Source organism: Lacerta agilis, chromosome 12, assembly GCF_009819535.1.
Source record: "Lacerta agilis isolate rLacAgi1 chromosome 12, rLacAgi1.pri, whole genome shotgun sequence".
Lineage (NCBI taxonomy): Eukaryota > Metazoa > Chordata > Lepidosauria > Squamata > Lacertidae > Lacerta > Lacerta agilis.
Genome location: NC_046323.1, coordinates 21714394 through 21728937, shown reverse-complemented (window position 1 = coordinate 21728937; position 14544 = coordinate 21714394). Strand labels below are relative to the sequence as shown.

General features: G+C 41.4%; 1 protein-coding gene across 1 annotated transcript in view; it reads right to left on the bottom strand.

The window, feature by feature from the left end:
• SKAP2 (src kinase associated phosphoprotein 2) overlaps positions 1-14544 on the bottom strand; it is a 101951-nt gene that overhangs the window by 26831 nt on the left and 60576 nt on the right. Inside the window, exon 9 of the mRNA XM_033165256.1 lies at positions 14259-14384. Within this exon, the coding sequence (XP_033021147.1) occupies positions 14259-14384 (126 nt within the window). The remainder of the gene's footprint in view (positions 1-14258; positions 14385-14544) is intronic.

Here is a 14544-nt window from a genome sequence, read left to right as displayed (position 1 = left end):
TTTTAAAAAGACCCTGGAATGTATAGGGGATATAAATCTAAACACACAAACTTATGATTCTCTATCTCTCTCATTTCCAAGGGGTAAAGGGGATGAGTGTGTGGCAAAATGTAGGAGGCTCAGGAAACACTAAACTTCAGAGTGACTGCCACAGCTCTCTGTGGGTGGCCAGAGATCTGCAACATTTCCATGGACAACTTAGACCATCAGCAGGCATGGTTAGTCTCAACTCCTGCTGGCTTCGCAGGGTGGCACATCTTTTGAAAAAGCAATCAGTGGGGTATTTCCTGGCACTTCCTGAAATGATTTCCCCCTGTAAGGCAATAATTTGGTCCAACATAAGGAAAGCAGAGTTAATTAAACAAAGTCAAGAATAAGGTGACTGCTGAGAGAGGTCAGATGGGGTGGTGGTGGTGGTTGGATTAAAAGAAGAAAAAAGAAGAAGAGGAGGAAACCTGCCACCACGTAGTAATTATTTACCCATGAAACAGCTTTACATAAAATGCCTTTGTTCAGTTCTTCTACATTGTATATGCTTAAAGAAAGAAAGCCCCCATAAAATTAAGGGAAAGCAAACACCTGTTCTTTGAGCATGATTCCCCTCTCCTCGTTTAATGCAAATAAAAATCAGAGAAGCAAATTCATGAAAAATGAAGTTAGTCTTGACCTTACTACTTTCAGAAGACATCTCAGCATTTGCAGCAGCTTTTAAGAAATCTTGTAGAACTCATTATTTTATGCTGAACATCTCAGAGTTAAAGTGAACACTCATGTGAAAAATATGAATTAAGTAGAAGAAAAAACACATTGAAGTCCCTTTCGTTCTGATGATACAGAGAAGGAAGCACCATTTTTCAACTTCCTTATTAAAATCGAAAGTAAAATCATGTTAATAGCTTATAGTGAGCTCATGCCAAACAATTACAGTGGTACCTTGGTTTACGAACTTAATCCATTCTTAAAGGAAAGCGTTCTTAAACCAAGGCGTGCTTTCCCATAACATCAGGGGACTCAATTTACAAATGGAACACACTCAACATGTTCACAAACCAAAACACCTACTTCTGGGTTTGCAGCGTTCTTAATCCAAGTTGTTCATAAACTAAGCTGTTCTTAAACCAAGGTACCACTGTAGTCTGTATTAGTCTGTTGCAGCAAGCAACAAATTCTTGTGGCACCTTGAAGTCTTAACTAATTTACTGTGGCATTAGTCTAAAGCAGCAGGAGGAAGATATATGCTCACACAAAATGGAAAACTGTTGCCTCTGTTATTGTTGGTGTGGACAACAAAATACAATTCTGAGGTAAACAATGAAGTTAGAAGAGAGAATATATACTTATTGAAGCATACTGACAATTGGAAAGACCTGAGGCAACAGGTCTTTGCCTGGACTCTTTTTGAGCATCCTTATCAACACCTTCTGCTAGAGACCAGCAATACTGAGCTGAATAAAGAATGACTCCTGTCTGAGTTCTAGAAAGACCACACATGGAAACAGATCAAGCCACAAAGAACTGGAGATACCACAAGTAACACCAGGGACTCTCAGCTAACATGCACACGAATCCTAATCTAAACACTTCCTAAATCAATAGGGACCATAAACACTTAACTTCAGAGGGCTGTGGAACTGCCTGAATGGCAAAAGGCAATTAAGCAGATCTCTGAATCATTGTTAAAAGAAGTTCCAAAATGCCTGCATGTAATGGTCAATTCTAGTACAGTGGTACCTTGACTTACGAATTTAATCTGTTCCGAATGCACATTCGTAGGTCGAAAAATTTGTAAGTCGAAAAAAGCGATTTCCCCATAGGAATGCCTTGGAAACGAAAAATTCAGAAAAATTCATAAGTCGAGTAAACTGCATCTAAAATTCGTAAGTCAAGTAAACCCCATCTAAAACCGCCAACGGATGTCCATTCGTAAGTCGAAAAATTCGTATGTCGAGTAATTCGTAAGTCGAGGTACCACTGTACTATGGATACTTTCAGACACTTTTTTGAAGCACACGATGCTTAGCTGTAGTAGAGGTTGGGTTTTGATTTGACCTTTATAATGCCCTCTTGAGACAACTCCCTCTAACTTATTAGCTTCATCAGTGCAGCTAAAGGTCATGAACACAGGGGTGATTATATGCACACAATTATAATGGAGAATGTGGCGTAACAGCTTGTAATGAAACCTTAAAAGCAAACTTCTTCTTCTTATGCATTATAGAGATTTAAACAGCATTTTTCACAGGAATAAATAACATCACGTACAACCAAATCTCCACCAGGACCTACTTGGTCAAAGACTTGCACAGACTTTGCTCAGTTCAGATTGTGGCGATAATAGATAAGACTGGTCATTCCACAAGGTGAACACACACACAATTTTCCTAAGCAGATTTCCTAAGCGCTAGTGTGTTTGGGCAATGTTTTGTTCTTGCGGATATTTCCCGCTTAGGTCAGTTATCTGAGTTACAAATAAACTGAGCAACCAAAAAGTCATTTTCATACATGCTTGGTCAGTCTCCAGCTGCAAACACACTTTACATTTAAAGCACATCCCATCAAGAAAATCAAAGAATCGTTGGAACTGTAGCATAGGGGTGTTGGGAGTTGTAGCTCTGTAAACTACAGTTCCCAGATTGTTTGGGGGGGGGTGCAAAATTAAATAGTTCAGCCAAGAAGCTGCCTTATTCATATATTGCATTAGAGAAAATTTCAGTTCTACCATTCGATCTGAACAGAGGTTCCTGTATCATGATTTCACCTTTATAGATTCCATTACAGGGTCAGTATTCAGAGAACTGTGAAAACTAATTCTGCAAGTCTAAAGGGAGCTCTTGCACTCCTTTCCTTCCAACTGCAGCTCTGTCTCCTATAGTCACTGCCACATGGCAAATTGCTCTGGAGCTGACGCAACACTTTCAAGCAGTTTGTGACATGGCATAGTGATGGGCAATTCAGTCTTGTTGTTTTAACACTCGTTGATCCAGTGCAAACACCTTTGGTGAGCCTAAGCAGGTCTTTGGATACTAGCCCAGGATATGCAAGCACAGCGAAGTCATTCTCCTTCTTGCTTCCTAGAATGCCTCCAGCTCATATTCCACACCATTGGATCCCAGTGCTTGGCATTTCAGCCAAATCTATATGGCATGATCAAAACTGGCATTCGCAATTGCTGGATGTGCTGCCAAGCATTCCTTCTTGGGACTCAGTCCATTCACAAATCAGAAATGCAAACAGCACACGGTCATCTATGTGCCAGGCCTCTACATTTGTTAGGCTCATGGCGAGAGGAACCATTGATTTTTCATACAGATAGATGAATTCCCTACTGGATGCCTGCCAAACCGCAAACTATAAAGAGTCTGCCATCTCAGTAATGTTTTGCCTCAACTTTAAACTAACTTTGGCCCAACTTCTCAAACATCTGTTTCCCTTGATGCTTGGCATTTGCAATCCACACTCCTAATGTGTAGACGAAGCGCCTGAAAATGTGGACTTCTGTGTGCACTTTATAGCAAGGCAGAGAGTATAAATAAATGAGAAGGTTCTGTGGGTGATGGGACTCTACACACACACACACACACACACACACACACTGCAGCCCATGTACCTGCAAGTAATCAGTGTGTTGGCACAAACAGATTGGCACCTGTCCAAAATGGCTTACCATTTAAAATAGCGGACATCAAGCAGGTGGAAACCGTAAGGCAAAAGGAGGAACAAAATGGCTCTTATTAATTTTAACTGCTCCTCTCACAAGCAGCTACTCCCAAAGATTTATGATCAGCGATTTTTCACATGTTTAGAATCACCTGGTCAAGCCCATATGTTTTGATTTTTAAAGTGTTTTGAGACCCTGACAGAAGACGGCATTCTACCCTGGACCTGCAAAGAACACAAGACACTGGAAGTCAAAACCCCTTTTAACTGAAATGCATTTTACAGGTTCAAAACAAACGGCATGAATCCAATGGATCCATAAAGAAACAAGACGTATAAAATGTGGTTCAAAATGTTAGGGTTATCTCCTTGACCGCTGGGTGTCATTCACACATGGCAACACACAAAGCAAAGCACAAAAAGTTCTGCTTGACTATAGACTGAAAACAAAATTATTCACCCCTGTGTGTTTTGTGTCTCCACATCATACCCTATACTCAGATTTGCAGCAATTTAGAAGTGTTTGCTCACCAAGTAAGTTCAACAGATTTACATTACGAACTATAAACTTCATTCTAAAATATAGCTAATAAATGACAAGGGGAGAGACTCCATCAGGCAAGGTCTCCTTTCACCTGCCTTGCTTCTCAATTTGTATTGTATTATTCTATGTACTGTGGCTTGCCGTTGTTTTATTGATTAGTTTGGAAATTGTTTATTGTAAATGTTGAGTGGGTTTCTGTTTAACTTTTATATGTTGATATTATTTTATATTACTCTAATAATTGTTGAATGTTACTTTTTGATGTAGGTTGCTTATTTTAAAGTTTTGTTTTATTATCACATTTTTGTATTGCATTAGATTGTTATAAGGTGTACATTATTTGTTTCTTCTGCTTGTAAACCGCCTTGAGTATCGTAAGATAGAATGGCAGTATACAAATAAAAAATTATTATTATTATAAATAGTTTTCATAAATAAATGGCCAAGTGTGCACACAAAAGCCTGCAATAAAAAGTTGCCCTACTTTAAGAACTATTTGTCATACACAACATTCTGTGCCTTAAGCATAATATTAGCAAAAGGAAGCAGAAACTAATCGTGTCATGTGACATCTCCCATGCATATCTATCAGGAGGGAGGGATCTTGATTTAAGAGTCATTCATGAAAACTAAATACTGTATCTCTAATTGTGACTTGGCAACATAGATAGCATCAGAATGAGCCACTGTATCTCCTACTTTGTGAATAATTTGTGGGTTTAGAACACTGAATTTTGTTTCCTGTTCTTTGGGTAGATTCATTTCTGAACTCAGGGGAGAGAGGGAGAGAGAGAAACCCAAAGCAAGTTGTTTCAGTGTGACTTACTACAGTAAAGGAAACACAATGCAGTTTTTTGGAATGGTTCCACGGGAAAGGTCTGGTTCCCAGATGTTTCTCTCCTAGCTGCTTTAGCTATTTTAAGTAACTAATGTTTATGCATTCCCTGCATAGACAGCACAGGGACAAGAGATTCAACCAGAGAGATCATTTGCCATACTTTCATTCAGTGTCAATATAATTAGACACCGCTGCCATTTTCTGCCTGCTTCAAAATGGCATCCCCACGTCCTACAAATTAGCTTGCCCCCCTCCCCCCGTCTGTACTAAAAGAGTCCAGTTTATAAACTAGCTAAAGGTTGACTCATACAACAGAAGCAAAAAGTAAGAATACATAACAGACAGCAAAAGAGCTGTTGGCCAGCACTCGACAATAATTTCAGTCTAAATTCTTCTGCAACCCAGTCTTGTGATCCCCATCTGAACCCACATAGCAAGAACATATGCTTGCACTATACCATCTCAGTTGTGGAGGCAAGACACATATCCACAGAAAAGGGGTATCTTTTCTTTCTCTTACAGCACAAGTTCAGGTATCTGCCAAGTGGTTACTGCCACTTTAAAAGTGTGCATGCACACGAAAGCTCATACCAAGAACAAACTTAGTTGGTCTCTAAGGTGCTAATGGAATGAATTTTTTTATTTATTTTATTTTTTTGTTTTGACTTTAAAACATGCAACTCTTTGTGGTGGAGCAAAAATTGCACTGCAGTGTTATTAGGTAGTGGCTATTAGGTAGTGGGACGCGGGTGGCGCTGTGGTCTAAACCACAGAGCCTAGGGCTTATCCTCGCAATGGGGTGAGCTCCCGTTGTTTGGTCCCAGCTCCTGCCCACCTAGCAGTTCAAAAGCACGTCAAGTGCAAGTAGATAAATAGGTACCACTCCGGTGGGAAGGTAAATGGCATTTCCGTGCGCTGCTCTGGTTCGCCAGAAGTGGCTTAGTCATGTTTGCCACATGACCCGGAAGCTGTACGCTGGCTCCCTCGGCCAGTAAAGCGAGATGAGCGCCGCAACCCCAGAGTCGTCCGCGACTGGACCTAATGGTCGGGGTCCCTTTACCTTTCATTCCCCTTCAGACTACTTTCAGCACTTGAAAAGCCATTAGCTTAATCTAACCCTTTTTTGTGTTTACTATCCCCTAGAAGAGCACTTAGCAATTTCCTTCCCAGCGAATCCCTTAAGCTGCCTCCTCTCCACAGACATACAAAAGAGGGGGGGAACCTGAAGCAGAGAGCTTCTAAAATATCAGGTGTACATTATCAAACTTCTCTTCCTCCATGCTTGCATACTGAAGGACATGGCAAGTGGTGATGCCGCTATCCGCAGAGAGCCTAGCAGCAGAAGTGGACTGTGGTGGTTTTAAGGCTTCGGGTATGGCAGTGTTGAGTATGTTAATCTAGATGGGCCCATGGTCTGATTCAGTACAGGGCAGTATCCTATCTTAATCCTTTATTAATTTTATGCACCACCCTTCCTCCCCATGGACCCCCAGAGCTTAGTATTATGGCTTCGTGAACACTCTGTGGCGCTAGCTTTTTCGGCGCTAGCTTTGTTCAAGGTGCTCTTCCATGTGCCTCATGCCACTCATATTTGTCACCTTCTGTCCTCTAGTGTTTTGTTTAGGTAAGGTGCTAAGTGTACCCATGCAATAGATTCCTGATGTGGGTTTTCTCATTGGTTTAAAGCAGGAGTGGGGCAACTTTTTGGCTCCACGGGCCACATCATGAGCAGGATTGGCCTCACAGGCCAAAACTTGACAGGTCAGCAGGGTTGCCCGCCTGCCAAAATCCCCTCTGCAGCTTTGCATAGTGAACCTTTGAACAAGCCTCTCTCCCCTTTAAAGGCAGGGAAGCTGGTTCAAAGAGCATTTTGCTCGGTTTCTCCTTTAAGTGGGTGAGCAGCAGCATTGGTGCACCCCACCCACTTAAAGGAAAAGAGTGGAGACTGTGCAGTCCTGTTCACTGCTTGGAACAGGGTGGCACATACTATTCAAGATTTAACCCTGCCTTCCTCTTATTCCATGACAGCTAAGCTTACTCGGGAGTATTCAGTGAGATAGTATGTCAAAGGCTTTTCAGAAATCTAAGCGCATGTCAACTGAATTGCCTGTATCTATGTGCTTGCTGGCACTCTCAAAGAACTCTAAAAAATTTGTGAGACATGACTTGCCCTTGCAAAAGCCATGATGGTTCTGCTTCAGCAAGACTTGTTCTTCTATATGCTTGGTAATTCTGTCTTTTAACAATGCTTTCCACCAGTTTCAACAAAAAATATATTGCTTGTTCTTTGTTTTAATTTTTAAAAAGTCTGATATTCTGGGGCACTGATGTTCAAGTTTAAGACTGTTGCATTGCATTGCTTCTTAATCACAAGACAGATTTGCTTGCATGTGGAGAAATATTCTATTTTGGGCACATAGTGTGCCAAAGCTATTCATGAATAAACAAAGTGTTGTTAATGTGTAACATGAAGCCAGCTGTCAAAAATGTAGTCAACAGTGAAAAGCCTTCAGTATAAGGAAAATTACTTTTGTCTCTCTAGAATGACAAGATTCTTCAACTTGGGATTCTCCCCCCTCAATAAAACAGCCAACTTCTGTCACACAGCATTCACATCATATTGGTTTTACAAATCAATAGTGTCAAAAAATGTTTTTGCGTTGGTCCATTCAAAGCAGTAAGAAGGATGACTGATCAGAACGAGTAATAAGCAATCTTATTTTAATAGGAAGCAAAAGTGTGGGAATATGATGCTTGATCGTTTCTCTTTTTTACAGTTCTTTCAAAAGTTGAACTGCATGCTTATGAAGAAACCTCTCTTTTTATTGTGCAAGGGGATCGCTTTCAAAAATGACAGGAAATAAGTATTACCAAAATGCTTTAAAATGATAAAAAGCTAAATGGTGTTAATTTGAACATTAAAATGCTCGTCTGCAGACAAAAGCTGCTTATGCAGGGTTCTTCCCCCTAACCCCTCAGAGGTCATGCGGAATGGCCATGAGTAACTCACCTTGTTGCTCCTCCCCATAGTGGCGTTGCTCTAGTTTCTGGTTGCTCTAGGAACAACCAAAGCCTTTGGGAAAGGGCTGCTACAACATGAAGTCCTCCCACATGGTCTGGGGGCTTCTCAGGTTAACTGAGCAGCACATGGCAGCTCCCATGCATCAGTAAAAATGCAATTAGGGGGACCAGAATCCTGAATAAGTTTCACATAACAACTGTATATGCAATGTTAAGTGGCTAGATTCCGTTCTAAAAGGGAAAAGCTTAAAGCTATCCTGCCATGTTTTGGGGGCAGAAATAAGGAATTGTATTGGGAAAGCAATGTGCTCCTTGTTCTGGATATTCATAATTGGGGTGGGGGTGGGGGATAACAAGCCACTATTTCTCAGCCTAACCCACCTCACAGGGGACGCAGGTGGCGCTGTGGTCTAAACCATTGAGCCTCTTGGGCTTGCCAATCAGGAGGTCGGCGGTTCAAATCCCCGCGACGGAGTGAACTCCCGTTGCTCAGTCCCAGCTCCTGCCAACCTAGCAGTTCGAAAGCACTCTAGTGCAAGTAGATAAATAGGTACCACTCCAGCGGGAAGGTAAATGGCATTTCCATGTGCTGCTCTGGTTTTGGTTTCCGTTGCGCCAGAAGCGGCTTAGTCATGCTGGCCACAGGACCCGGAAAAACTGTCTGCGGACAAACACCGGCTCCCTCGGCCTATAAAGCGAGATGAGCGCCACAACCCCAGAGTCGTCTGCGACTGGACTTAACTGTCAGGGTCCTTTACCTTTACAAGTGTTATTGTAAGGGTGAACTGGAATGGGGGGACGTAAGCAACCATGAGCTCCTTGGATAGTAGCCAGGATATGAATGTAATAAGAAATAGATCAGCAATGGATAGCTCAGTTGGTTAGAGCATGGTGCTGATAATGTCAACAAGGTTGCAGGTTCGATCCCCGTATAGGACAGCTGCATATTCCTGCAATGCAGGGGGGTGTTGAATGAGATGACCCTCAGGGTCCCTTCCAACTTGTATGATTCTATTATTCTAAGATACGTCACAAATATTTTTTGGATACTACAAAAAGCACAAGAAATGTGGTTTATTGTATCACAAGTTAGGAAACGCTACTTTTTTCAGGGGGTAGGGTGATTATGCCATTGCATCACTTGGCAGCAAGATGCTTTGGAGCCAAACACACTTATGGACTGAAGCTGCAAATGTCACAGGTTTTATTACATTTGTGACTGATACCAAAGTCCAATTATTGCTGACATTTGGGGTTTGGGGCTGAAATCTTGCAAAGGTCAGTGTGAACAGTGAAGTAATACTCCCTTGGAACATTTCTTAAAAGGAAAGCTGAACGGGACTCCCCCAGGCATAGAGCAGCTTACGGTGGCTACTCTATGTATTACTTAGCAAAACCCAGGACAAAAGCGATAGGATATAATCTGCAACAAATGGGGGCAATTACTGTATTATCTGAACAAGCAGTTTAAATTATACATGTTGGGAGAAGGGCAAATCTTGGGATGATCGGCACAAGTAGAAAATCAAATCTGACTCTGTGCTGTGTTTTACAGTTTAATTGTAATGCTTTTTATTCAATATTTAAAGAGCACATGGAGTGCTTTAGGTGGGAGAGATGCTTTTAAGTATACCTAGGGGGCTTTAACATGCCTGGTATAATGTTTTCCCTTTAAAAGATAGACACTTCACCCCACCCAAAACTCCCGTCTCAATATGCAGCATCACAATTTGTTTCTAAAAGTTATATCCCAAAACAGGCTTGCTGTGTAAACGTGGGGTGGGGCCGCTGTTCAAAAAGGGACGGAATCCATTTGGCATGGCTAATGCACAGTTCTTTGAATCCAGGCAAAAACAAGTTACATTGGGTCAAGACTGGAGTCTGTGCTTCAGTATTCAATTTCTTCGCAAGCCTTTTAACCCAGCATAATTTAATTCCACCCAAGAGGAATTAACTTTCCTTAACAAAGCTCAAGAACATCAGACGAGCCTGCTGGATCAGGCCAGTGGTCCATCTAGTCCAGCCTCCTGTTCTCACCGTGGCCAAATAGATGCTTAAGGGAAGCCTGCAAAGCAAGACCTGAGCACAACAGCACTCTGCCCACCTCCAATTCCCGGCAACTGGTATTCATAGGAATATGGCCTCTGACAGTGGAGGTATGACATGGCCGTTGTGGCTCTCAGCTGCTGATAACCTTATCCTCCTTGGATTTGTTGAATCTTCTTCTGAAGACATTCAAGTTAGTGGCCATCACTGTCTCCTGTGGGAGCGAGTTCTATCATTTAACTATGTGCTGAATGAAATAGCACATTGTTTCACTCTGCCCCGAATCTACCAATATTCAGCTTCATTGGATGCCCACAAGTTCTAGTACTATATAAGAGATGGAGAAAATCTTTTCTCGATCCACTTTCTATATGCTGTGTATAATTTTGTAAACGTCTATCATGTCACCTCTTACTTGCCTTTTCTCTAAACTAAAAGAACACCCAAATGCTGCAGCCTTTCTTCCTAGGGGAGTGGCTCCAACTCGTTGCTTGTTTTACCCTAAATGGAACTGGGCACGCTTTGTACTTTAAGAGATGTTAAGCAGAGGAAACTCAGCTGACTGCAGGTATACCAACTCTGTGGAGGAAGCAAATGGCTGACCACAAAGCAAAACCTGGAAGGGAATGAAATTATGCCTCCTAATTCTCAAAAAAATGAGAAAAGGCTCAGAGCAGCCCAAATGCAGTCTGCTTGCAAATAACTGGTGATAGTCCAAGTGGGCTCAAGGGAACTCTGGAATGCGACTTTGGCTGAGCAGCAGAGGCAGCCCAGAATCCTGGTGCTGTTGAGAATAATATTAGTCAACTGCAATAAATTTACTCTGTTACCAGAAAATAAATTAGTCATCTTCCCCCTTGTAAAAACAGATTTATGGTGCAATGTATCAATAGATTAGTCTCCCCTATCCAATAAACAGCTCCTTACTTAGCAAGAGAATTGCAACACAAGCCTATGCAAGTCTACTCAAAAGTCCCCTTGAGTTCTGTGGGATTTAATCCCAGGTAAGTGTGTACAGGACTGCAGTCTTATCAACCTACAAGACAAGCTAAACATTTTAATGCACCAATAAACTGGTACTATGCCTCAGTCTGAAACTATTCTGCTCTATTCAAGGGGGGAAATTGTTTCTACAAAACATCCTAGTATTATTAGAAAGAATCATAATATCTGGAAAGTGTGGCACAACTCTGCGTTCTCTCTAGTGCTGAGTACCCATGCTTTAAAAAAAATGAATTGAAAGATTCCCCCATCTTCTTGTTTTGGCAGGAGGCTTTCTTTGAAATCTGTATTCCACTCTCAGCCAAGCTTGGTGCAGATGTACAACTTAGCTGTAATGAAGGTGACAGGGAGAGTGCCATTTTGTAAAAAATAAAATAAAAAAATGATGGCCCTTTTTACCTTTTACCTCGGTTAAGTGGGCCAATACTCATTGCTTTAAACCTACTTTAAACAGCTAGCGAAGTTCAAAATTAATGTGCACAGGACAACAGCATGGTCAATTATAGTAGAAGGGTGAGATTAAAGGGACCAAGTCATAATTAAATTAATGTCAATATGGATGCTAGGATCAAACATTAGGAAGAACTTCCTGGTGGTCCAAGCTGTTTGACAGTGGAACAGTCTGCCTTAGAAGGCGCTGTACCCTTGGTTAGAAGTTTGTAAGGCGGATGGCTACCTATCAAGGATGCTGTAGTATAGTGGTACCTCTGGTTACGTACTTAATTCGTTCCAGAGGTCCGATCTTAACCTGAAACTGTTCTTAACCTAAAGCACCACTTTAGCTAATGGGGCCTCCCGCTGCCGCCGCTGCCTGATTCCTGTTTTCATCCTGAAGCAAAGTTCTTAACCCGAGGTACTATTTCTGGGTTAGCGGAGTTTGTAACCTGAAGCATCTGTAACCCGAGGTACCACTGTAGTGAGTTTCCTGCGCTGGCAGGGATTTGGTTGGACTAAATGACCTTTCAAAGTGCCTTCCAATTCTGTGATTCTGCAGGAAACTGAGACAGATGCAAAACACCTGCCACCACGAAGAAATCACAAGAACTGCAGTAGGGACTGTACAATTGAAGAAAGACAGCGCAAATGCCCCTGCAAGGAATTGGTACTAATAGTAATGGAAAATCATGTCCAAAAAACATGGAGAAAAATTGACAGCACCAGCCCAAATTGCTTACATTTGGGTAAATTTTATTCAGTCTTGAAGCTTGTTGAATGTATTACTGTATATGTAAAATACTGTGTATTTTTCCACATCCACTTCCATAATTGATCAGGGATTTACTTTAATAAATCTGCCTCCCATTTTACCTGGCTTCCCCCCCCCACTGTTTCCGAATTAGAGCTAGTTTTGTAAATTGGACCCAATACTCCTCCTGTTAGGCCAACAGCTGGCATTAACTTTTCAAACTTTGCACAGTATCTTAAGTGATCCATATTATGTCAATAAATAGTTTAATATCTGTCTTACTCGGCAATACTGGAGGGATGGTATCAGTGCTCAACCAATATCCCATTTGATAGCATGACTTAATTATGCCTTCTTTTGATATCTTTCAAAGTTCAAGCATTCCAAACCAGTCCCAAAGCTTCATATTACCCAAGAGCTTTTTCCTTTCAAACTCTGCATTATTGCATTGTGGTCAGTGGTGAGAGTTTTGGGCTCTGACTATCTTGAAACTTTTTCCAAAATAAGTAAGCATCTCTAATGCAAAGATTAATCTTAATAATTGATAGATTCCAACCACTGGGTAGATTTCAAATTTGCGACATACCCTGTTTTGTTTTGTTTTGTTGTTGTTGTTGTTGTTGTTAGAATTTATATTCTGTCCTATACCCAGGGGTCTGTTTGAGATCTGTTACTGTGTTTCTCATTAACCAAGTTTTAAAATGAGCTAACATAGCAGCACACCGCTTGATACGGAGAACACCTGCTAATAAAAAGTCTAAAGGTCTACAATATTTTTCAGTCTGTGTCTTTCCTTATACACTGAACTTATTACAGCTATATTTTCTAGAGAACTAAAATATCTGAAACGCATCAGATGAAAGTAATTTTTATTCACCAACTTACCTTCTGATAGCATTCTTTTATTCTAGAGCAGGCATGGCCAGACTTGGCCCTCCAGATGTTTTGAGACTACAATTCTCATAATCCCTGACCACTGGTCCTATTAGCTAGGGATGATGGGAATTGTAGTTCCAAAACTTCTGGAGGGCCAAGTTTGGCCAAGCCTGTTCTGGAGCTATACCCCACACTCCCCATTACATTTACAGTAATAAGTATTGCAGTTCTCTTTAAACTACAGCAAGGAGGACACCTCATTTCCATGTATTTACATCCCTACAGACCCTGTCCTGCCACTTTCTTCTTACTGGAGTTAAGTTCAGCACTAGGTGCCAAAACAAAGGTTTTAATGAGATTTACATCTGGGCGTCAAGATGCAGAAAAAAAACTTTTCCATAACTGAAAAATCCAGAGAAGAAATCATGGCACGGTCAGATTCATGGGGGGTGCAATTAGAAAAAAAGTCAAGCCAAACCCCACAAGTACCTTTGTTGACAATTCCTCTCTACAACCCCAGAAATCAAACAAAAACACACACAGATACACATCCTGTGCTTATATGCAGGGATTATGAGATCATATATGAGGGAACAGCTGATAAAAACAGAGTGAAGAAAAATGGTTTAATGCAAGTGACACAGCGAATAAAGTGGGGAGGAATGAGTGACTGCGTTGGTGAGACAAAGCTGTAAGGCACGTCAACGTTTTAATTAAAAAATTATGTAGCAGAGATGATGCTAATGAGCCAATAATCTCAAGAGACCATTTCTACAATTCCTGTCTAGTTTCAATGCCCTTATTAGCCCGAAGTGAATAGTTATTTTTTTTAAACCTAGTAAAAAAACAACCCCACCACACTTCTTTAAATACCACAAGCGTCTGGCATTAATCATGGAAGACCATGTGGAACTGAGGCTGACACACTATGTATAACTCACCTACGACCAGACAGTTGAGCTTGGTTCAGGTCTGCCATAGCCAAGAACTATCTGCTGGAATCAATTCTTTCCACCAACCCCTTCTGTCCCTTCAGAGCTGCACACGGCATCTCTGCTATGCAACCCAGTCTCTCCCCATCGCAATACCTGGAAGTTCTTCATAAATATCATCATTGATTGGCTCCGTGCTTGCTCGTTGAGAAGGAACGCCAGTTTCATCAATGTCATCATATTCTTCTTCATCCTCCTCAAGAATATCTTCAGATCCCATGTCTGTTCAGAAGAATGCAAGAGCTGTTCAACAGGTACCCACCCAGTGAACACAGCCATAAGGAATGTGAAAGAAAAAGCAAAATAATTCCGACGCTTCCATTTTAAACCCAAGGAAATTCAATGCCCCAGTACTAGCTTATTAAGAGACGCCTCTGAAATA